The 23,393-nt window shown below is 43.7% G+C and overlaps 1 protein-coding gene across 1 annotated transcript; it reads right to left on the reverse strand.

The window, feature by feature from the left end:
* Positions 587-18,932, reverse strand: LOC102187646 (aldo-keto reductase family 1 member B10). Its single transcript, XM_013963513.2, is given in 13 exon segments — positions 587-680; positions 3,407-3,486; positions 4,669-4,752; positions 5,559-5,626; positions 5,629-5,639; positions 6,008-6,067; positions 6,069-6,112; positions 6,373-6,495; positions 12,138-12,218; positions 13,216-13,307; positions 13,310-13,331; positions 17,038-17,205; positions 18,782-18,932. Coding segments are annotated over 13 exon segments (942 nt in total). The 5' UTR covers positions 18,848-18,932; the 3' UTR covers positions 587-637.

The raw sequence follows: 23,393 nt of genomic DNA on the forward strand, positions 1-23,393 counted from the left end.
TGCTGGATTGTACCTCCCCAGAGATTCAAGAATGCTTCTCCCAGTTTTAGGGGAGCCCTAGCCAAAGCTCTAAAGGACATACAGTTATATGAGGGAGCCTTTCTTCAGTATGTAAATGACATTTTGATTGCCAGTGAACCCGAAGATCTCCCAGAGCCTTTAAAACCTGGTTCATCCACTTATAACCTGAGTGGCCCTGACCAAGTGCCTTGGCCTCCCCATTCTTGCATTTCATCTTCTGAGCAATGTAAGGGGTAGTTGCAGGATTCAGTGAATCACACATACAAAAAGCACCCAAATAGTGCTGGTGCATAGTAAACTCTCAATACCTGTTGGTTATTATTATTCTTTATTATTTTCAGTTATCATATCCTCAAGTTTAGTGGAGTCCCCGTGATCAGATCCAAGAAGCAAGGGGGAAAAAAATGTAATTGGCTTATCTAAGTCGAATCTCCCAGTTGTAATCTGTTCGTTTGGTTGAACAAGCCAGTCCAGATACAGCAACTGCCTAACTCCTGGACTTCAGCAGGGCAGGCTCGGTGTGATTTCAGATAAGCTTGGCTACAACTGGACACTGGTGGAGAGAATTACACTTCAGTAAGATGAAGAAGGAGAATGTGCATCAAGAGATTCAGCTTCAATATTCTGCATAAAAGGGATACTCCTCCAGACTTTTCAGCCTGCAGAGAAAGCAGTCGTGAAGAATACGCCAATGTTAAACTCTGGGTTAAACGGCATTCTTCTTCATGGATCCTATGAGGTTTGTGCCCTCTCAGCCTCTCCCCTTCCCCCAAGATTTTATAAGAATCCAAGTCTTCCTCCACCTTTCATCAAACAGATCTGAAGGGTGTGCTAGGAAGGAGAGTTGGGGGATGGTGATCAGGACACCAGAAAGCTTCATAATGGTAGTTAATAATAACCCTGGAAGGAACAACAATAGAATAACTTGGGCTTGTTATGATCATTGAATGAGTTAATGATACATGCACTGGGCTTAGGGTGCCTGGCACATCCTAAGGTAACACTCAAGAGATGTTAGCTGTATTTAATCCTATCATTCCAATTTTGCAAATAAAGAAACCAGCCTGGGAAATTCACCCTAGATCACAAGTCTAATACATTAAGTGTTAGAGCTGGGATTTGAACTGGATGGATTCAATCCTGAGTCCCACCCCTCTAATGCCTCCAGGGGAGAAGCAGTTTCCTCTCCAGGAAGGTATTACTTTATTTTAAATATTTTATTTTATTTTATTTAGTTGTTTTGGTCTTTGTTGCGACACATAGGATCTTCAGACTTCATTTTGGGGTGTGGAATCTATAGCTGTGGCATGTGGGATTTATTAATAGTTGCCCAACCATGGATAGAACCCAGGCTTCCTGCATTGGGAACACGGAGTCCTAGCCACTGAACTACCAATGAAGTCCCTCATTTTACCTTTTTTTTTTTGGCTGTTTTTACTTTTTTTTTAATTGGAGGATGATTGCTTTACAATGTTGTGTTGGTTTCTGCCATACAACAAGGTGAATCAGTCATAAGTATCCATATATCCCCTTCCTCTTGAGCCTCCCTCCTACCTCCCTCATTTTACTTTTGACACTCCTTGTCATTCTAAGCAGCTGCTGCTTGTTGTTCTCCAACAAAAGTAAGGGCTTCCCAGGTGGTGCAGTGGTAAAAAATCTACCTGCCAATGCAGGAGACTCAAGAGACTCTGGTCCAATCCTTGGGTCAAGAAGATCCCCTGGAGTAGGAAATGGTGACCCACTCCAGTATTCTTGCCTGGAGAATTCCGGACAAAGGGGCCTGGCTGGCTACAGTCCATGGGGTTGCAGAGTCAGACACAACTGAGTGACTAACACTTTCACTTTTCAAACACTTAGAACTTTACTGGGTATTGTAAACATTTCCCAAGGCAAACTCCTGATTTCTTTCCCCTATATGGCAATTCCATCTTGTGTGTGATTCAGGCAACACCAGAACCAAAGATTTGGAGGCTCCTTAGAATCCTAATGGCTCAGATCCAATTGGCACTGCTTTCCCAATGTATTTAGAATAAGATGGTTCTCTCTACTTACCATTACCCAGGTCCAGCCACTGTCGTCTTTTCCCCTGGGTTATCACAACAGTCTCCCTGTAGTCTCTCAATTCAGAAGTCAGAGTGGGGCTTTTAAAGCACAAGCCTCAGAATCCTCAACTGGCTTCTCAGCACCCTCAGAGCCCAAACCAAAGGCCCTCCTCACAGTGTCCGCCTGGCTCTGCTTGCTCTGAGCCCCTGACACTGCTGACCTCCCCTCTTCTCCCTCTGCCGCTCACTCGCTCTGCTCCAGCCCCACTCGCCCTCTTACTCAAGTGCTCTAAACACAATTCCACCTCAGGGCCTTTGAGCTTGCCGTCCTTACTGCCTAGAATGCTGTTCCCCAGGCATCTACACGGCTCGCCCCTCACTTTCTTCAGGTTTCTGCTCAACTGTCACCAATCAGCAAATCTTCCTCTGACTTCCCCTATTGTAAGGGATCACTCCCCCACCACCCTCCACTCCCTATTCCCTTACTACCCTACTTGATTTTTCTGCATAGCCTTTATTGCTGTCTGATATATATGTATGTATATATATGTGTGTGTGTGTATGTATATATATACATATATATAGAGAGAGAGCTTATTTCTGTATTCTCTCAATAGAAAATAGAGAAGTTAGATAAAACAGGGAATGGAATGGAGTAGAGAAGGCAGACAATGCCTTCCTACATTTCACTTTCTTTGTCAGTTGTAGGATTCACACTTACTCAACATATTCATTAGTGAGTTTGTTTTGGTACTCCCTTACTAGAATGTAAGACTGTGAAGCCAGGAACTCTGTCTAGATGAGAGTGCCTGGGACATAGTAGATGCTCAATAAATACTTAGCGGATGAAAGGATGAACGACTGCCTCTGCCTTCTACCTATTGACAACATATTCTCTCTTAAGATTCCAGTACGACATCCAGGAGTTCCAACAATATGCAGCAGTTAAGGATATGTCTACCCTGGTGCCTCAGATAGTAAAGAATCTGCCTGCAGTGCAGGAGACCCAGGTTCAGTCCCTGGGTCGGAAAGATCCCCAGGAGGAGGGCACGGCAACCCACTCCAGTATTCTTGCCTGGAGGATCCGCATGGGCAGAGGAGCCTGGTGGGCTGCAGCCTGTGGGGTTGCAAAGGACCAGATGCAACTGAGTGATTGAGCACACACGCCCTCTCTTTCCTCTTAATGAGTCTAGGTATTCCAGTTTTGATTTTCAACACCACCAGAAAATGGCATTTGAAATGAAAGTAGTTCCAGTTATCTTTCAATCCTTCTAGCTAAACTTCTACCAATTTAGACAAACTCGCAGCAATCCTCCTAATTAACTCAGCCCAGCGCCACTTAAGAGTTAAAGGTGTACCGCCAGTTTCTGTTGAGGCTGAGTAGGGTCACCATGTCCTCATTGCTCAGTTTAAAGTCAAAGACCTGGAACAGTGAGAATTCCAGAACATCATCAGCAAGCCGGTTCCTGGTGCAATTTGAGATCTCCAGCCACACTAGCAGGGAGCAAGCTCACATCCACAGCAGTAACTAGCCAAGGGAGTTTCTCCCATTATGTCCACCAGACACAAATGGCTCTAAATTGGGTGCTTCACAGAGACTGCCGTGTTTCTGAGGTTTTGTATTCCAAAGCCTGTAAGCCTCCTTGCCTTACAGGCTCTGAACTGCACAGCCCCCTGATGGACACATGGGTTCCTCCAGAAGGGCAGGTCTTCTAGTATGGTCTATACCTCTCCTGCTGCTGGGAGGCAGAGCTTAGGCAGGACAGTCTGCTGTTGTGTGTGGCCCACAGCATAACTGTCTGGGGACAGCCAAGACCTTCTCAGTCAGGGGTGAGAGGTACAGCTGTGCTCACACCTGACAGGACATCACCGGCTGCTCCCCCAGCCCACCCCTGGTCGTGGGCCCTTCACCTCAGCCCTGAGGTCAGCTCCCTGGCCCGAGAGATGGCAAGGTGGTGGGAAGGTGGTGGAAGCCCACAGAAAGCACAGGGACAGCATGAGAGACCTGGTGAAGGAGTCTCTCCCACCCCCTCCTCCACTGAGAACACCAGCTTGCTCCTCGGAAGAAAAGCTATGCCCAACATAGACAGCGTATTAAAAAGCAGAGACATTACTTTTCTGACAAAGGTCCATCTAGTCAAAGCTTTGGTTTTTCCAGTAGTCATGTATGGATGTGAGAGTTGGACTATAAATAAAGCTAAGCACCGAAGAACTGATGCTTTTGAACTGTAGTGTTGGAGAAGACTCTTGAGAGTCCCTTGGACTGCAAGGAGATCCAACCAGTCCATCCTAAAGGAGATCAGTCCTGAATATTTACTGGAAGGACTGATGCTGAAGCTGAAACTCCAATACTTTGGCCACCTGATGCGAAGAACTAACTCATTTGAAAAGACCCTGATGCTGGGAAAGATTGAAGGCAGGAGGAGAAGGGAATGACAGAGTTTGAGATGGTTGGATGGCATCCACTGACTCGATGGACAGGAGTCTGAGCAAGCTCCAGGAGTTGGTGAAGGACAGGGAAGCCTGGTGTGCTGCAGTCCGTGGGGTTGCAAAGAGTCAGACACAACTGAGCCACTGAACTGAACAGAACCAGCCAGAACCTTACCTGAAAGTTCTCAGTGATGTGTGCGAGCGTCACAGACTTGGGAATTACAATTACATGCCTCTGGATCTGGAAATGGATCAGAACCTGTGCAGAAGGGGACTTCTCATTTACACTCAACTGCAACGACCACTCCCTATACTTTTTCAGAAAATGAAACATCTCTGCCATTCACTGTGTCTTTATTAAGTTGCAATAGCTAATATACACTGAGCACTTTATAGCTATCAGATAACTTCTCAGTCCTCTGCTCAATTCTCTCCTTTAATCCTCACAACAACCCTATATTCTTCCTTTTTAAAAAATAAAGTGACCTGGGATCGTGTTTGGGATCGTCCGGCTGATAAGTAGTGGAGCTGGGATCTGAGCACAAGTGTTTCGGCTGCAAAGCCATGTTCTTGTTCTCGGTCCTCTAGTCTCAACAGAAGCTGTTAGAGACCATCCCTGTTTCAGTGATAACCATGCTATTTCCTGGCGGTCCAAACAAACAGACTTTCAAGGAAAGGCCTTAGAAGTCTTCCTCTCTTGTTCCCTTTCCCTTCAAGGAGTAAGATGGGTGCTTTCCCAATGGTCCAGTGGTTAAGAATCCTCCTTGCCATGCTAGGGATACTGGTTCAATCCCTGATCTGGGAAGATCCCACATGCCTCAGAGCAACTAAGCCCATGCACCACAACTACTGAGCCTGCAACAAGAGAAGCCACTGCAATGAGAAGCCCATGCATGGCCACAAAGAGTAGCCCCCACTCACTCCAACTAGAGAAATCCCTCTCGCAGCAATGAAGACCCAGCATAGCCAAAAAATAAAATAACATAAATACAGGAGTTAAATGAAGACAATATTAAGAATCACACAAGACTAGTTTGTGGCAGGTAAAGCAACTACACATTATACCTGGGCTGTGGATTTTTTGTGCTTTGCAGCAATCTCATTACTCTTGGGATCCTCCAGTAGAGAAGGTCCTCTGGTTTGGCCCTAGGGGGAGAAAGATGGTTGGTGTGCATAATCACCATGGCCACCATACATAGATGAATATTACTCCAGTGATGGGCCCAAGGCTGATCGTCAGTCTACCTCATGTGGTAGATAAGGCAAAAGGATTTGAAAGTTTCATGTCTTACCCATGGGTCCACCCATGGGTTCTGAAGCCTCAGGAGTTTTTGCAAAGGCTGGTCCAGTGCTGGGTGGTTAAACTGGAGTATTCCCAAAGGGTTGCTGTTTTTTTTTTTTAAGTTCCCATATTTTCCCCACTGTTTGAGTATGCCAGGCACATTGCCTTACACGCATTTTTCTTTCTGATGGCTTTCTTAAAAGAATGTCGAGAGAAAGATCAGATGCCTCACCCAGATCTATTTGGACAGCCTAGCGGGCTGTAAGCCATGACACTGATGCCCTTGGACTGAGTACTGGATCAATTTCTCCTGCGTGAGGTATGGGTGACACTCAATCTGTAAAAGCAAGCAATTCTCATCACTGGGAAAATCCACCTGCTCTTTGAGCTGCTCATAGGGAGTTCTACACAGAGAAAAAGGTCTATCAGCAAAGACCAAATCCTGCCTCCTGCTAGGCTGGCTAAACCAGACCCCAAGACCTGTCTCCCATGAGATGCCTGACCTTCAAGATGAGACTTAGTGCAAACCATTGAACTTGCCTCCAGACATCTAAGAAATAATAGAGCAGAACCCTTACCCTTTACTAAACAACTTACCTGGTTAATCACTGGTTTGTATTTCAGTCCAGGTTTGTTCAAGAGTCTCTCGATCTGAAAGTGGTTGAAGTTCGAGATCCCAATGTTTTTCACCAGCCCCTCGTCCACCAGCTCCTCCAAGGCCTGTCATAGAAAGGGAAAACTTTGGCCATTGCTAGAGGGATCTCAAGGACCCTCTAGTTTGGCTTAGTTTGGTTTAGTCCTCTCTGGGACAGGAATATGTGTGTGGATTAGCAGAACTAATAAAAAGAATTTGACTTTCTAACATAAACCCACAATGATAAGAGAACAGACTCTGCATGATTTACAAAAGACCATGAAATTTTTGTACCATGAAGTTTTATGTCCCTGGATATGTTCCAGTGTCTCCTGGTTTATAGTCTGTGGGAACTTGAATAGAATCTGTATACTGCTGTTGTGTGAAAATTGTATAAATCTTAATTACATCTAATTGGTTGATGGTGCTTTTCAGGTCTACTATATCTTTCTACTTTTCTGTCTATTCATTCTATTAATTTTTGAGAGCTTGTTATTGAAATTCCAACTAAAAGTCTTAATTCATCTACTAAAAAGATAATTGTAATATGTAGTAGAACTATATGTAACCTTGTTCTGTATTTTCCAAGTCTCCCGTAAATGTGTTATCATACTTCCATAATTTAAAAAATAAGAAAGAAGGGGGAAAAAGGAATTTTCCATCCAGCCCATGAGTAGAGAGGAAAGCAGGAGCAAAGCCTTTGAGGCGAGGACAAGCATGAGGTGTTCGGGGGACAGTCGAGCCAGTGGTTCTCAAACGTGGCTGCAATTTGGAATCACCTGACAGCTTTAAAATATACTAATGCCTAGAGACTTCTCTGGTGGTCTGATGGTGGAGAATCCGCCTCCCAGTGCAGGAAGCATGGGTTGGAGCCCTGGTCCAGGAAGATACCACACGCTGCATGTGGAGCAACTAAGCCTGTGCACCACAACTACTGAGCTGTGCGCCACAACTACTGAGCTGTGCGCCTAGAGCCTGTGTTCCACGAGAGAAGCCACAGCAACGAGAAGCTGGTGCCCTGCAACTAGAGAGTAGCCCGTGCTCTCCACAACTAGGGGAGGCCCAGGGGCAGCTATGAAGACCCAGGGCAGCCAAAAATAAATAGTTAAAAATGCATACACATATGTACTGATGCCCAGATTCTACCCTTAGAGTTTCTTATCAAATCTGTGTAGCATGTGGCCTCAGCACTGGGATCATTAAAACTCCCCAGGTGATTTTAATGCATAGAGAGGACCACTAGGGTAGATGATATAGTCTTTAAACTGGACAAATAAAATTTAGAACTGATGAGATTGCAAAGTCCCCAAACCGCCTGAGTTGGGCCATGAACCAGTGTAACTGTTTCTGTGTAGCATGGAGCAGGTACAGGTGGGTGTGTGATACATCTTGACGTTGTTTCATTCTTTTTCTCCCATCTGCTTCAGGGTGTTCAAGAAGGTTTCTGTTGAACTGGTTATGGGTCCACATAAACTTTTATTGCTTCAGTCCTGCCTTTTCTTCCTAGATTCTTTGAACTTGATCATCAAAATCTTTCATTTAGTAATCATTCTCAAATCCATTCTAAGGATACAGCAATGTGAAAATCAGGGTACTTTTACAGAGAACAATGATATAGTTGTTACAATGAATACTATTAAGTATTCGTTAAGAATAAGGGCAACATCATTTAAAAGTGGACATTTGATTTCCAAATACATGGAGTTTTAAAAGTATCTTTGATATTAATTTCTCATGTAGATGCTTTCTTCCCTGCACTTGCCCTCTGTGTTCTTTCAGTCTTCTAACCTTATTGAGGCTTTCAATGGATAAGTCAAAGAGCTCTCCTGGTAAATGTCACACTGCACTTGAAAATATGTGGGTTATTTTCATATATCTTGATCTCTAACATAAATCCACAGTGATAGAGAACAGACTCTGTATGACTTCAATACATTTAGACCACAAAACTTTTGCAACTTGTTTTATATCCCTGGATATGTTCCAGTGTCTCCCAGTTTATAGTCTATGAGAACTTGAATTTGTATCGTACTGTTGTGTGAAAATTCTGTAAATCTTTATTATGTTGAATTGGTTCATGGTACTTTTCAGGTCTACTATTTCCTTCTACTTTTCTGTCTATTCATTCTATTAATTTTTGAGAGTTTGATATTGAAACTCCAACTAAAAATCTCAATTTATCTACTTAAAAACATCATAACATTTAGTGGAACTATATGTAACTGTGTCTTGTATTTTCCAAGTCTCATGTAAATGTGTTATCACAATTTCATAACTTAAAAACATTAAAAAGAAGGAAACAATAGAATAAGATCAAAACTCTTGTGGAAACAATACTAGAGGTGTCTCAGCCTCCATATCTCACAAAGAATAATCCCTAAGATATTTCAGAGGTCTTGTTTTACCAAGGTAATGTATACGACAGAACCCTCTTGTCAAATTTAATGCAAAAGCTTAGTCTATTGAAATCTTAGGCTCTGCGGTAAGTCTTATCATAACTTTCATTCTCAGGAATAAAACATTCACTGAGTTGAGTCCACGCACATAAAACATTCAGTTCAGTTCAGTGGCTCAGTTGTGTCCGACTCTTTGCAACCCCATGGACTGCAGCACACCAGGCTTCCCTGTCCTTCACCAACTCCCGGAGCTTGCTCAGACTCCTGTCTATCGAGTCAGTGGATGCCATCCAACCATCTCTTTCTCTGTCGTCCCCTTCTCCTCCTGCCTTCAATCTTTCCCAGCATCAGGGTCTTTTCAAATGTCTTTTCTTCACAATAGGTGGCCAAAGTATTGGAGCATCAGCTTCAGCATCAGTCCTTCCAATGAATATTCAGGATTGATTTCCCACCATTAGATGGTTCATTAAATCATCATCCTGAAATATTTCTCTCACAGGAGGTTGTTTGTGGTAGGAAAATAAACATGTTGACTTTTTAAAAAACTATCTTAGTACCAGAATTCATGCTTCTCTTTATGGCTACTCTTTTGGCACTAACAGAAAGAAAGTAGCATATTTTCTTGAAAATTCAGGCTTCATAAATTTGTTTTAATGAGTATATCAAACAAGTGTTTAAGACTATGTAGTTGGATAAAGACTTGTGTGATCATTAGGTTAAAAAGAATATGTAAAGCTAAGAAAAACAACATTTTAAAACTTGAAGTTTGAACCCACCTTCATGTATGTGGGCTCAACCAGCTTTTGGCTTGTACAGCAATGACGTTCTGTCACATTTACCATGGATTTATATTTAAGTATATGTTCAAGATAGCAGAATGTTTGACAGAATGATGCCTTCATAAGATTTTCCCAAGAGAACTTGATTTACTTATATATATATATACTTATGTATACACACATACACACACACACACACACACACACACACACACACACACACATATCCCTGGAGGAGGGCACGGCAACCCACTTCAGTATTCTTGCCTGGAGAATCTCATGGACAGAGGAGCCTGGTGGGCTGCAGACCATAGGGTCGAAAAGAGTCGGACACAACTGAAGCGACTGTGTGTGTGTGTGTGTGTGTGTGTGCGTATGCTCTTGCTCATGAGATATTGCCAATGGCTTATTATTTAGAATGGCTTTTAATCACATAATCATTGCTCTTTTATTATTGCTAACTTTTAAATGTCTTTCTGTTGTTTTTTGATGAATTTCTTTTTATTTTTGGTCGCACTGGGCCCTCATTGCTGCACGAGGGCTTCCTCCAGTTGCGGTGAGCAGGGGCTGCTCTTTTCTACAGAGCATGGGTGCTAGGGCACATGGGCCTCAGTAGTTGCTGCTCCTGGCTCTAGAGCAGTCTCAGTACTTGTGGTGCACCGGCTTAGTTCCTCCCAGGCACAGGGATCTTCCTAGATCAGGAGTGAAATCCATGTCCCTGCATTGGCAGGCAGATTCTTTACCACTGAGTCATCCAGGAAGATTTATATTATTAGCATCCTTTGGAAGATATTTTTTTTAAGAAGCAGAAGAAACTGAGGTTTCAAGGAGTTAAATAACCTGCACTAAATTTGGAAAACTCAGCATTGGCCACAGGACTGGAAAAGGTCAGTTTTCATTCCAATCCCAAAGAAAGGCAATGCAAAAGAATGCTCAAACTACTGCACAATTGCACTCATCTTACATGCTAGTAAAGTAATGCTCAAAATTCTCCAAGCCAGGCTTCAGCAATACGTGAACTGTAAAATTCCAGATGTTCAAGCTGGTTTTAGAAAAGGCAGAAGAACCAGAGATCAAATTGCCAACATCCGCTGGATCATGGAAAACGCAAGAGAGTTCCAGAAAAACATCTATTTCTGCTTTATTGACTATGCCAAAGCCTTTGACTATGTGGATCACAAGAAACTGGAAAATCTGAATGAGATGGGAATATCAGACCCCCTGACCTGCCTCTTGAGAAACCTATATGCAGGTCAGGAAGCAACAGTTAGAACTGGACATGGAACAACACACTGCTTCCAAATAGGAAAAGGAGTCTGTCAAGGCTGTATATTGTCACCCTGCTTATTTAACTTATATGCAGAGTACATCATGAGAAACGCTGGGCTGGAAGAAGCACAAGCTGGAATCAAGATTGCCGGGAGAAATATCAATAACCTCAGATATGCAGATGACACACCCTTATGGCAGAAAGTGAAGAGGAGCTAAAAAGCCTCTTGATTAAAGTGAAAGAGGAGGGTGAAAAAGTTGGCTTAAAGCTCAACATTCAGAAAACGAAGATCATGGCATGGTCCCATCACTTCATGGGAAATAGATGGGGAAACAGTGGAAACAGTGTCAGACTTTATTTTGGGGGCTCCAAAATCACTGCAGCTGGTGATTGCAGCCATGAAATTTAAAGACGCTTACTCCTTGGAAGGAAAGTTATGACCAACCTAGGTAGCATATTCAAAAGCAGAGATATTACTTTGCCAACAAAGGTCTGTCTAGCTGAGGCTATGGTTTTTCCAGTGGTCATGTATGGATGTGAGAGTTGGACTGTGAAGAAAGCTGAGCACCGAAGAATTGATGCTTTTGAACTGTGGTGTGGGAGAAGACTCTTGAGAGTCCCTTGCACTGCAAGGAGATCCAACCAGACCATCCTAAAGGAGATCAGTCCTGGGTGTTCATTGGAAGGACTGATGCTGAAGCTGAAACTCCAATACTTTGGCCACCTCATGTGAAGAGTTGACTCTTTGGAAAGGACCCTGATGCTGGGAGGGATTGGGGGCAGGAGGAGAAGGGGACGACAGAGGATGAGATGGCTGGATGGCATCACTGACTCGATGGCCGTGAGTCTGAGTGAACTCCAGGAGTTGCTGATGGACAGGGAGGCCTGGTGTGCTGCGATTCACGGGGTCACAAAGAGTCGGACACGACTGAGCAACTAAACTGAACTGAACTGACGGTAGTTACTTTAATCAATACCTGCAATCCCAGGGCAACACTGTTTCAAATCCCTCCCCCTGGTTTAAGAATAAACTGGGTATCCTCTGAAGTCAGGCATGCTGTATTCCCAGTCTCCTTTGAGGATTCAGTCTTAGTTTTCAAAAATATAAGAAGTGTCAGGTGAACCCCAAAAGTCAAAGGTGATTAGGAAGGAGTTCAAAGAATTAGAAAATGATGATGAGATAAAACCTCATTGAGCACCTGGGCTCCTTCACACGGGTGTAGGCCCTTGTAGATGACTGAAGGCAAGTTCTCACTCCCAACCCACTGCGAACAAGATGGAACCTACTCCCACGTGTCCAAGAACGTTGCTTTAGTGTTGATGGTATTGCCTTTATTGTCTTTGGGAGTAAAGTCCTCCCCAGGCTATAAATGTGAAACAAGAAGCTTAGCGCAGTGTGCATCTGAACACTTGATTCTGTCAAGTGAGTTTTCAGGATCCTGACTCGTCCTAAACACCCACATCTGCATACCATTTTTGTTTTTCAAGCTCCACAGTATCAATTTCGGAGAACAGAGTTGAAATAAAATCTCTGGATCAATCTGCCAGAGTATAAAACATAAGTTCTTATATTTTAGAAATTATTGGACTTTTTTTTCTCTTGGCCATGCCACACAGCTTCTGAGATCTTAGTTTCCTAACCAGGGATTGAACCCATGCCCTTGGCAGTGAAACATGGAGTCCTGATCATTGTACCCTCAGGGAATTCCCAGAAATTGCTGGACTGATTTTAAAATCTATCATAAGCACATCCCAGAAGCCACCATTAGCCCCGTGGACATAGACTTCTCACAAGCACTTGGGGACAAAGTTCAATTTCATGAGGTGAGAGAGCTGGGAATTCAAGTCCCTCAGGCTCTCTGGCAAAGGCAGGAGCAGAGTCCTATTTCCTCACTGAGCACTGGCTACCTTTTAGCACCATCATACTTGGGCTTTTCTCCAGAATGGCATTCCCAGTGCCTCAGTTAATGAGAGGATTGAGCCCTGAAACAGCATTATGTAAGAGCTGCCCTGGGAGGAGAGCCCTTGGCATGGAATCAGGACCAAAGCAGAGTGGCAGTTGCACCTTGTCTGGGCTGCTAGAAGTCATAGTTTTCTCAAACGTAACAGAGAAAGCCGAGGTGTGGGGTCACCTCTACATTGGTCCATGGACTTGGATTCCTTTTCAGGCCAGTGTCTTTCTGCTCCACCGTCTCATCCTGAAAACTTTCCTGTGGAGTCCTGAAGTGCAAGGCCTTTGGCTTCAGCTCCCCTTGGTCCCCAGCCTCCAGCCCCCAACCCTCCCCTCCCCACTCCTGACACAGCTGCTATCTTCCAACACGTGCCCAGGAACCAGAGACTGGGACAGGGAGGAACTTCAACCTGTAATGCCTGTATAAAGTGAATAAGGTAGAGGTCCAGAGAGTCCAGTCTCAGATCCTTGAGGGTCTTCTGACAGGATTCCCTCACTAGAGCTTCTCCATGAAGGCGGGCCACAGCTGCAGAGAGGAGAGCAGGGAGAAATCAGCAGTGGACAGAGAAGGGGCTACCTTCTCTGCTTTCCCTGCTTTTTGACCCTCAGCTTGAGCTAACCCCAGGGGCAGGCCATTTACAGCATGGGTGGTTCAGATGCGTCATCCAGGGATGCAAGGTCACCAGGTCGCTCTGAAGGTCACTGACATCTCTTAAGTGTCAAGGGCAAGTCATCTTTTTGACTCACCTGGTATTGTATGTATTTGTTACATCAGGTGCAGTATTTGGGCACAGACTCAGTGTTTGTTTACATACGCCATTCTCTTCCTCAGCAGTAGCGTTTCTGAAGTTGTGGCTTGTGGCCAGCATTTAAGTTCCTAAGCCTTTGGAAACAGGTGGTCCTCTACTGCTCTCCTGTCTCCAAGCCCATGGGCCACCAACGATAACTCTGCAAGGAATTTATCCAGATGCAACCAGTGGGGTCTATTTGTCCCACTAGATACGTGCACTTTCCAAGTACCTGTAACTAGTCAGTCCCTTTTAGCAAACTGGGTATAATGCATATTCAGTGTTTCTCAACCCTCTCTCACTCTGTTTATAACATTCTGTAACTTGCCTTTTACTAGACTGAATTGAAGTGAAATTCATATATGACAATAAGTATGTCCCACCATTTTCCAAAGTACCTGCCAGCTGAGAACCTCTGGGCTACAACCACTGAGACCACAGTGCTGAAAGATGGAGCTTCAGGATCCAGCTGTAGCCTTAGCTTTCGGCTGCCAGGGGGAAGATGGAACCCACCAATAGGGAACAGGGATGCTAAAGACACCACCCTGGCTCAATGGAGACTACTCCTCTAGGGCGGAAGCCACTCAAGAAGGGTGGGTAGCATCAGCATCAATGCACCAACACTGGATGCTAATGTGGATGTTTGTGTCCAGGGACATTATAAAGACAGCAATGAAGACAGCTGGGGGAAGTGACCTGGATGCTCTTGTTGTTGTTCATTCACTCAGTCATGTCCAACTCTTTGTGACCCCATGGACTACAGAATGCCAGGCTTCCCTGTCCTTCACTGTCTCCCTGAGTTTGCTCCATTGAGTCAGTGATGCCATCCAACCATCTCATTCTCTGTAACCCTTTCTCCTCCTGCCCTCAATCTTTCCCAGCATCAAGGTCTTTTCCAATGAGTCAGATCTTTGCAGCATGGTCAAAGTATTAGAGCTTCAGCTTCAGCCTCAGTCCTTCCAATGAATATTCTGGGTTGATTTCCTTTAGCATTGAATAGTTCGATCTTCTTGCTGTCCAAGGGACACTAAAAAGTCTTCTCCAGCACCACAATTTAAAGCATCAATTCTTCAGTGCTCAGCCTTCTCTATAGTCCAACTCTCACATCTGTACATGACTACCGAAAAAACCGTAGCTTTGATTATATGAACTGTTGTTGGCAAAGTGACATCTCTGCTTTTTAATATGCTGTCTAGGTTTGTCATAGCTTTCCTTCCAAAGAGCAAGTGTCTTTTAATTTCATGGCTGCAGTCACCATCCATAGTGATTTTGGAGCCCAAGAAAATAAAGTCTGCCACTATTTCCATTTTTTTTCTCCATCTACTTGTCAGGAAGTGATGGAGCCGGATGCCATGATCTTTGTTTTTTTGAATGTTGAGTTTTAAGCAAGCTTTTTCACTCTCCTCTTTCACCTTCATCAAGAGGCTCTTTAGTTTCTCTTCTCTTTCTGCCATTAGGGCTGTATCATCTGCATATCTGAGGTTGTTAATATTTCTCCTGGCAATCTTAATTCCAGCTTGCGCTTCATCCAGTCTGGCATTTCACATGATGTACTCTGCATATAAGTTAAATAAGCAGGGTGACAATATACAACCTTACTGTACTCCTTTCCCAATTTTGATAAACAGTCCTTTGTTTTATGTCTAGTTTTAATTGTTGCTTCTTGACCTGCAGTTTTCTCAGGAGGCAGGTCAGGTGGTCTGGCATTCCCATCTCTTCAAGAATTTTCCACAGTTTGTTGTGGTCCTCACAGTTAAAGCCTTTAGTGTAGTCAATGAAGCAGAAGTATGTATATTTTTTGGAATCCCCTTGCTTTTTCTATGGCCCAACAGTTGTTGGCAATTTAATCTCTGGTTCCTCTGCCTTTTCTAAATCTAGCTTGCACATCTAGAAGTTCTCAGATCACTTACTGTTGAAGACTAGCTTGAAGGATTTTGAGCATTGTCCTGCTAGCATGTGAAATGAGCAGAATTATATGGTAGCTTGAGCAATCTTTGGCATTGCCTTTATTTGGGATTGGAATGAAAAGTGACATTTGCCAGTTTTGTGACCACTGCTGATTTTTCCGAATGTGCTGGCATATTGAGTGCAGTACTTTAACAGTATCATCTTCTAGGATTTGAAATAGCTAAGCTGCAATTCCATCACCCCCACTAGCTTGTTTGTAATAATGCTTCCTAAGGCCTGGCTCTAGGTGAGTGATCACACCATTATGCTTATCTGGGTCATTAAGATTATTTTTGTATAGTTCTTCTGTGTATTCTTGCCATTTCTTCTTAATCTCTCCTGCTTCTGTTAGTTCCTTGCCATTTCTGTCCTTTATTGTGCCCATTTTTGCTTGAAATGTTCCCTTGGTATCTCCTCCTTTTTGAAGGTCTCCAGTAGCCCTACTTACAAAAGTTCATCTAGTCAAAGCTGTGGTTTTTTCCAGTAGTGATGTATGGACATGAGAGCTGGTCTATAAAGAAAGCTGAGCACTGAAGAATTGATGCTTTTGAACTGTGGTGTTGGAGAGACTCTTGAGAGTCTCTTGGACTACAAGGAGATCCAACCAGTCCATCCTAAAGAATATCAGTCCTAAATATTCATTGGAAGGACTGATGCTGAAGCTGAAATTTTGGCCACCTGATGCAAAGAACTGACTCATTGGAAAAGACCCTGATGCTGGGAAAAATTGAAGGGAAGAGAAGGGGATGACAGAGGATGAGATCGTTGGATGGCATCACTGACTCAATAGACAGAAGTCTGAGCAAGCTCCAGGAGTTGGTGAAGGACAGGGAAGCCTGGCGTGCTATAGTCCCTGGGGTCGCAAAGAGTTGGACACGACTAAGCTAAACTGAACTGAGTAGCCCCACCATAGCACATGTAGACTCCAGGATTGGGTTGCCCCAGGCCAAACAACTAATAGGAAGGGAGCACAGCCCACCCACAGCAGACAACTGGATTAAAGATAAACTGAGCATGTCCCTGCCCACCTGAACAAGACCCAGTTTTCCCCACAGCCAGTCCCTCCCATAAGGAAGCTTGCACAAGCCTCTTAACCTCATCCATCAGAGGGCAGACAGAAGCAAGAACTATAACCCCAAAGCCTCCAGAATGAAAATCACAATCACAGAAAGCTAACCAAAATGATCACATGGATCACAGCCTTGTGTAACAAAGCCATGCTGTGCAGGGCCACCCAAGATGGATGGGTCATAGTGGAGAGTTCTGAACCAACAGGGGTGCTGTTAGTGAGATGAATTGTATATATTTGTACTAGGGTCACTGAGAATCTAGATAGTAAATGTGATCCACTAGAGCAGGGAATGGCAAACCACTTCAGTATTCTTGCCTCCAGAACCCCCTGAACAGTATGAAAAGACAGAATTCTGGGTGCTGACTAGACCCAACACTTCTGCCTGCTTTGAAGTGTACTCTTCCCACCAGGTGAGCCCTTGGTGCCTTGCTCACTATGAAGAGTTCTTCCCGCTTCACAGCCTTCTCTTGGTTCTTCTCTTGGATCGCTTCACCCACCTCATGCTCATTCTCGTAGGCATAAGCACAGTCCAAGTGGCGATATCCTATGTCAGTGGCCCCCTTCACAGTGTCTCTGACTTCTCCGAAGCCAAACTGGAAGGAAAAAGAAAAAGCCATCTCCCCAGACCACCTTCAAGAGGCTGTATTACTCAGCCCAGCTTCTCCAAACCAAGATTTCCCTGAGATCCCTTTTTTTAGGGGATACCCGGGAAGAAAGCATGCTTTGGAAAACTTTTCAAAAGAGAAGGAAGAAAAGTGAATTAACTTTATGATTATAGCATCATGTCCCATCCTAACTCAAGCCTATTCCCTTCTGATTCAGGTTCATGCTCCAGCCCAGAAGTGTCTCCAGGTACATAGAAGTGAACTGAAGTGAAGTCACTCAGTCGTGTCCGACTCTTTGTGACCCCATGGACTGCAGCCTACCAGGCTCCTCCATCCATGGGATTTTCCAGGCAAGAGTACTTGGGTGGGTTGCCATTTCCTTTTCCAGGGGATCTTCCCGACCCAGGGATCGAACCCAGGTCTCCCGCATTGCAGTCAGACACTTTACCATCTGAGGCACCAGGGAAGTCAAGGTATATAGAAGAGACTGCAAACTCTTTCTAATGACCAGGCTGGATTTTGAAATAAACTAAAGGAACTTTCAGAGAGAAAGTAGTTATTACCTCATAAATTCAGGCTCATCTCATGCTAGGTGTGTGACCTGAGCAGATTGGTTAATTTCTCTAAACCTTGTCTGTAAAATGGGAATAATGACAACAGCATCTGCCTCGTGAAGCTATTGCTGCTTCCCAGGTGATGCTAATGGTAAAGAATCCACCTGCCAAGGCAGGGGATGTAAGAGATGAGAGTTCGATTCCTGGATCAAGAAGATATCCTGGAGAAGGGCATGGCAACCCACTCCAGTGTTCTTGCCTGAAGAACCCCATGGACAGAGGAGCCTGATGGGCTACAGTCCATAGGGTCGCAAAGAGTTGGACAAGGCTGAAGTGATTTAGCACACGCTCACACGAATGTACGTGAGGTGATTGTGCTAAGTGCTACAGTGAGTGTCAAATTTGAAGTACAGCACCAGGCATACACCTAAGAGTCAGTGGATAAAAGACATTATATAATTGTTGCTTCAGAAAAGGAGAAATAGAAAGCCTTGTAAAAATGGAATGTCTCCCCTCACTTGAAGGCAGAAAGGTTTTCTTTCATCGAAGAAAGGCAAAAAGGAAAGAGAGAGAGGGAGGGGGGGGAAGGAAGGGAGGAAGAGAAAAGAGAGAAGGAGGGAAGGAAGGGCATTAAAAATAACACATTCTGCCTAATCTAGCCAAGCCAAACAATGAAAGAGAAAGAAGCATTTACTATGGATCTACCTATCCTTTCTTCTGGTGGGCTACAGTCCATGGGGTCACAAAGAGTCAGACACGACTGAGCGACTAACACTTTCACTTAAACTGCTTAAAACTTGATACTTGCTAGGAAAGCTCTCACCGCTACTGGAAAAAGTCAGTCTTGGAGCACTACTGCTGAATCAGCCCTGAGAAAGCAACCTCAGTCCTGCCTCTGGCGCCCAATATTTACTTCCCCAAAACCCTTGCCTCTGGGCTTTCCCTCAGGACAGGAGGAAATGCCCAAAGCCCCTGGAGGGAAGTAGGTGTCCAGATATTTGCACACTTACTTTCCAGGTGCCCAGGCCCAAGAGGGGCACCTTAGCCTTGGTACTGAGCTCCACAAAGGTGGCCATGGTGCATGTAGAAACAGCCCTGAGGGAGCAAGTTAGATGTCTTCTGCCCCATTGAAATGTGCTGACTGCAGAGGAAGCAGCCTGCCCTGGCACGAACAGGAAAGTCCTTTCAGCCTTTATAAGATTCAAGTTAATGAACACCAAACACTGTTACCTTGAGAGAGTTCTCCCTGATAAAAAAAAAAATGCATGAATTATTTTATAAGAGTGAAATTTTATCAACAAATTAAAATACATGCACATGGAAAATAAAAATGTACATCTATTTTAATTGTTCCTATCTTATTACTCAACTGTTGTAAATTTTTTTTCCCCTCAGAACATGGAAACTATCAAAGTATAAGAATATGTTTATCTGTTAACCACCTGGACAGGACCCTTGTATGCTAATATTCATCATATATTATTGATTCTTGTTACTTTTTTAAAACACAAACTTTGTGATTGAAAAAAATGCTATGTGCTCAAGTCCAAAGAAGTCCTAAACTTTTAGGCTTCTTTTCCCTTAAGACAATGTTCATGTGAGATTCTTTTTTTTCTTTTAATTTCAATATTTTTATTCACATGAAAAAATTGGAAATAAAGTGAGTATGCTATATAGAAAACTGATCAAGAAATTAATTTGGGTTAGTGGAATTGTTAAAGTAAATTCTTATCAAGAAAAATGATATATACTCATTATAGTAAAACTGAAAAATGTAGATTATAAATAAGAAAATATTAATCACATATTCTCACTACTCATGATACCATTACAAGAGTACTGTTTCCTCCAGACTTTCATATATGTGTAAATGTGTGTGCATGTGTGTGTATACACATTCAAAATATATATTTAATACATTGCATATGTTAACGAACTCAGGTTTAACTGCTAGTCACCTAAGTAACCAATACTGAGTAGTTTGGTTTGGTGGAAAGGAAAGATAGCTTTATTGCAGAAGCCCACAGTCCTGGGGAGAAGGTGGACTCATGTCCCAAAAAACCAATTCCCGACTCCCCAGGTTTTGCTCTGAGATAACAGAGGGAAAAGAGGAAGAGACCACATGCTTAGGAGAGGGTTATGGGGTGTCTGATCTCAGCTCATGGACAGTCTTCTGATTGGTTGGTGGTGAGGTCATCAGAAGTCAACATCATCAGCCTTCTGGTTCCAACTAATCTGCGGTCTCTGTGCTTTTCTCCAGAAAGAGGAGTGTGTAGTCAAAGGAAATCTGTTTTTGTTTATCATGTGAAATGTGGTTTAAAATTGAATTTTTTAGATAGTTTTTTTTTATTAATTGGTTAATTTTTGACTATGCTGGGTCTTCACTGCTGTGGGTAGGCTTAATCTAGTTGCAGTGAGCAGGGACTCCTCTTGCTGGGGAGCACGAGCTCTAGAGCACTCGGGCTTCAGTAGTAGTGGTGCAAGGGCTTAGTTGTTCTGCCGCATGCGGGATCTTCCTGGACCCGGGATCGAATTTGTGTCCCTCTGCACTGGCAGGCAGGTTCTTAACCACTGAACTGCCAGGAAAGTCCCAAAACTGAGGGGTATTTTTGCAACACCATTTATACAATAACACACTCCACTGTTTGTGATGTTTCAGTAATTATTTGCAACTTTCATTTTTTAAATATTATATTCTTTATAAAATATAAAAAGAAAAATCAGTAGAGAACACAGACTAGATTAAGAAAATAAAACCCACACATAGTCCCACATTTAGAAATGATTATTGTTAATATTTTGGAGCATATCTATGGATACCCAGTTGAGTTCGGATGCCCCAAAGTGGAGGAGAACTGTGCCTCATTTCCCAGGGTGAGGCTGTGGAGAAGGCATCAAGCCTAGGATGGGATCTCTTGGTTCCCAAAACTGTAGGGTCTTCATGACCACAGGAGGTGTCCAGATGAGTGGCTAAATGTAGTCTCAGAGTGTCCCATGAGCCCCAGGGGCTGGGAGAGCAGCCCGATTATTCACGTCCACTGGCAAAGCTGGCTGAAAGGAAGTGAAACCAAACAAGTGAGACCGTTGCCCTGCACAAGACCAAAAGAGGCAAAGATATTTTGCAGAAGGAGAAAGGCTTTACTGCAGGGCAGCCAAGCAAGGAGACAGAAGCAAAGCTCAGATCTGTCTCCCTGATGGGCTTTTGTGGGGGGTATTTTTTTGTGGAAATAGGGAGCAAGATGGGGAGGCGGCTCTGAAATATGTGATGGAAATGAAGAAGTTTCAGGAATTCTGTGCACAGGAATGACTGTCCATGTCTCTTCACAGGTGTCATGTGCAGTATCAGGATAGTTCCACCTGTTATACATGGTAGATTTTTGGCAAACGATGTACAAAGCTCACGATCAATCGTTTTAGTCCCTCAATGTGCCGGCGGAAGGCCCTGTTAGTAACTGTTTCCATGCCTAGTTTGCCTGGTGCTCTGCAAGACAAGCTTAGGGGGAGGTCTCTGTTAATTGTCTTGTTTCTACGTTATGATCCTTGAGTGTGTACATTACAGGGTAAGGTTTCAGAAGGAATCGGTGAGTCCCGAACGTCTCAAGTTAGAGACTGTGAAAGTAGTGATGAACACAAGTTCATTATGCATATGACATTCAGGGGAGCTGGATGGAGGTTGTAGAGCGGGCTGTATAACTAAGGATTCGACGGGAATAAGGACATCTCAGATAACTATACAAAAGGATGGATGATCACACCTAAGGACCAGATATATGAATCCCATTTCAGGGAAAGTTAATGTATAGATGGTGATTCACACCAGGCACTTTTCCCACACTGCTGGATTTTGCAAGTCTCTTCTAAACTCCGCTGATACCTACAGAGAAGGAATCCTAAATGTAGTGGATTTTAATCCTGAAATACAAGAAAGTCAAAGTGAAAACTTTGGCAAAGAAGAAAGGCAGTGTAAGCTGAAAGTGTAACACAGAACATTTTCAGAAGTGGATATCATCAGCCAGAGCAGTCGCTTGCAGCCCATTTTTTCACTCAAGCCATCAAAAATTAATTTCAGTCTCACTTATAAATAAAAGTAAGCTTTAGTCCCATGATGAACTGAGGAATATCTGGTTCAAAATTTATCCCACAGGAAGAATGATCCAGCCGCAACTCCTACTCAGCTTAAAAAACAAACAAACAAACAAAAAGCCTTCATTGTCAGATGAGAAGAGGGTAATTCTGATTCTGATTTACTATTATTATTATTATTACTATTTGTAGCCATGTGCAATACATAATAGTGCATGTATTGACACATTTTCTCATTTATTCTTCAAGTAGCCTCACAAGGTAGATACTATTACTATCCCCATTTCATAACAAAAGAACTGGCACATTGAGATGTTCAGTAGTTTGTTCAAGGTAAATGCTAGCGCTAGGATATGGATACAGGTTAAGTTAAGTCACTCAGTCGTGTCCGACTCTTTGCAACCCTGTGGACTGTAGCTCACCAGGCTCCTCCGTCCATGGGATTCTCCAGGCAAGAATACTGGAGTGGGTTGCCATTTCCTTCTCCAGGGGATCTTCCTGACCCAGGGATCAAACCCAGGTCCCCCGGCATTAGAGGCAGATGCTTTAACCTCTGAGCCACCAGGGAAGCCGTGGATACAGGTTATTGGGCTCTAAAGCCAAAGCCAGTGTGACAGGAGCCTGGCAGGCTACAGTCCATGGGGTCGCAAAAGAGTCAGATATGACTTAGCAACTAAACATAAGCAAACACCAATGCAGGAGAGAGGCTGTAGCATCTGGTAGGGGAAGGCTGTGGGGATTCTTGGGGACACTGACAACCTGTGGAGGTGGCTGACATATGATGCCAGTATCTGTAGGTCTTGCACACTCATCGGAAGGGGTGGTGGTGCCAGCACATGGCAGACAGTGGCCAACAGGGTGCACCCACGAGCGTGAGAAGGCTGTTCTCTGGAGCATTGGTTACCTACTGCGGCATGAAAAATTATTCCCAAAATAACAGTTTAAAACAACAAACATTTATTTTCTCATAGTTTGTGTGGATTGATGACTCACAGTGATCCATGACCAGCAAACCCAGACGTCCAGACTGATCAAGCATGTATTCAGCTATGTAAATTAAGGAAATATGAGTCATCTAGAGCATAAAAGAAAACACGTTTTGAGGGAAGACTGCCAAAACAGGCTAAAGCTCTCAAGTTTCATTTCTGCTGCCCAGAAAACCGTGTTCTTACGAGAAAGGGTCCTGAGATTCAGGGGTCCCTGGAGTGTAGAAGGAAGTCAGATGGGGTTTTGTCTTTGTTTACATAAAAATACATGTTTCTAGACATCAATGTGTATGTTTTTTCATTCATGTACTTGGGGAGTGGTCAGGTGCATGAACTGACTCCATCCATGGCATATGAACATCATTGCTTCACACTATGTTTGAGTATTGAAAAAATGTCAAGGGTTAGTCACTCAATTGTGTCTGACTCTTTGTGACCCCATGGACTGTAGCCCACCAGGCTCCTCTGTCCATGGGATTCTCCAGGCAAGAATACTGGAGTGGGTTGCTATTCCCTTCTTCAGGAATATTCCTGACCCAGGGATCGAACCCAG

This window comes from Capra hircus, chromosome 4 (assembly GCF_001704415.2).
Source record: "Capra hircus breed San Clemente chromosome 4, ASM170441v1, whole genome shotgun sequence".
Taxonomy (NCBI): Eukaryota; Metazoa; Chordata; class Mammalia; order Artiodactyla; family Bovidae; genus Capra; species Capra hircus.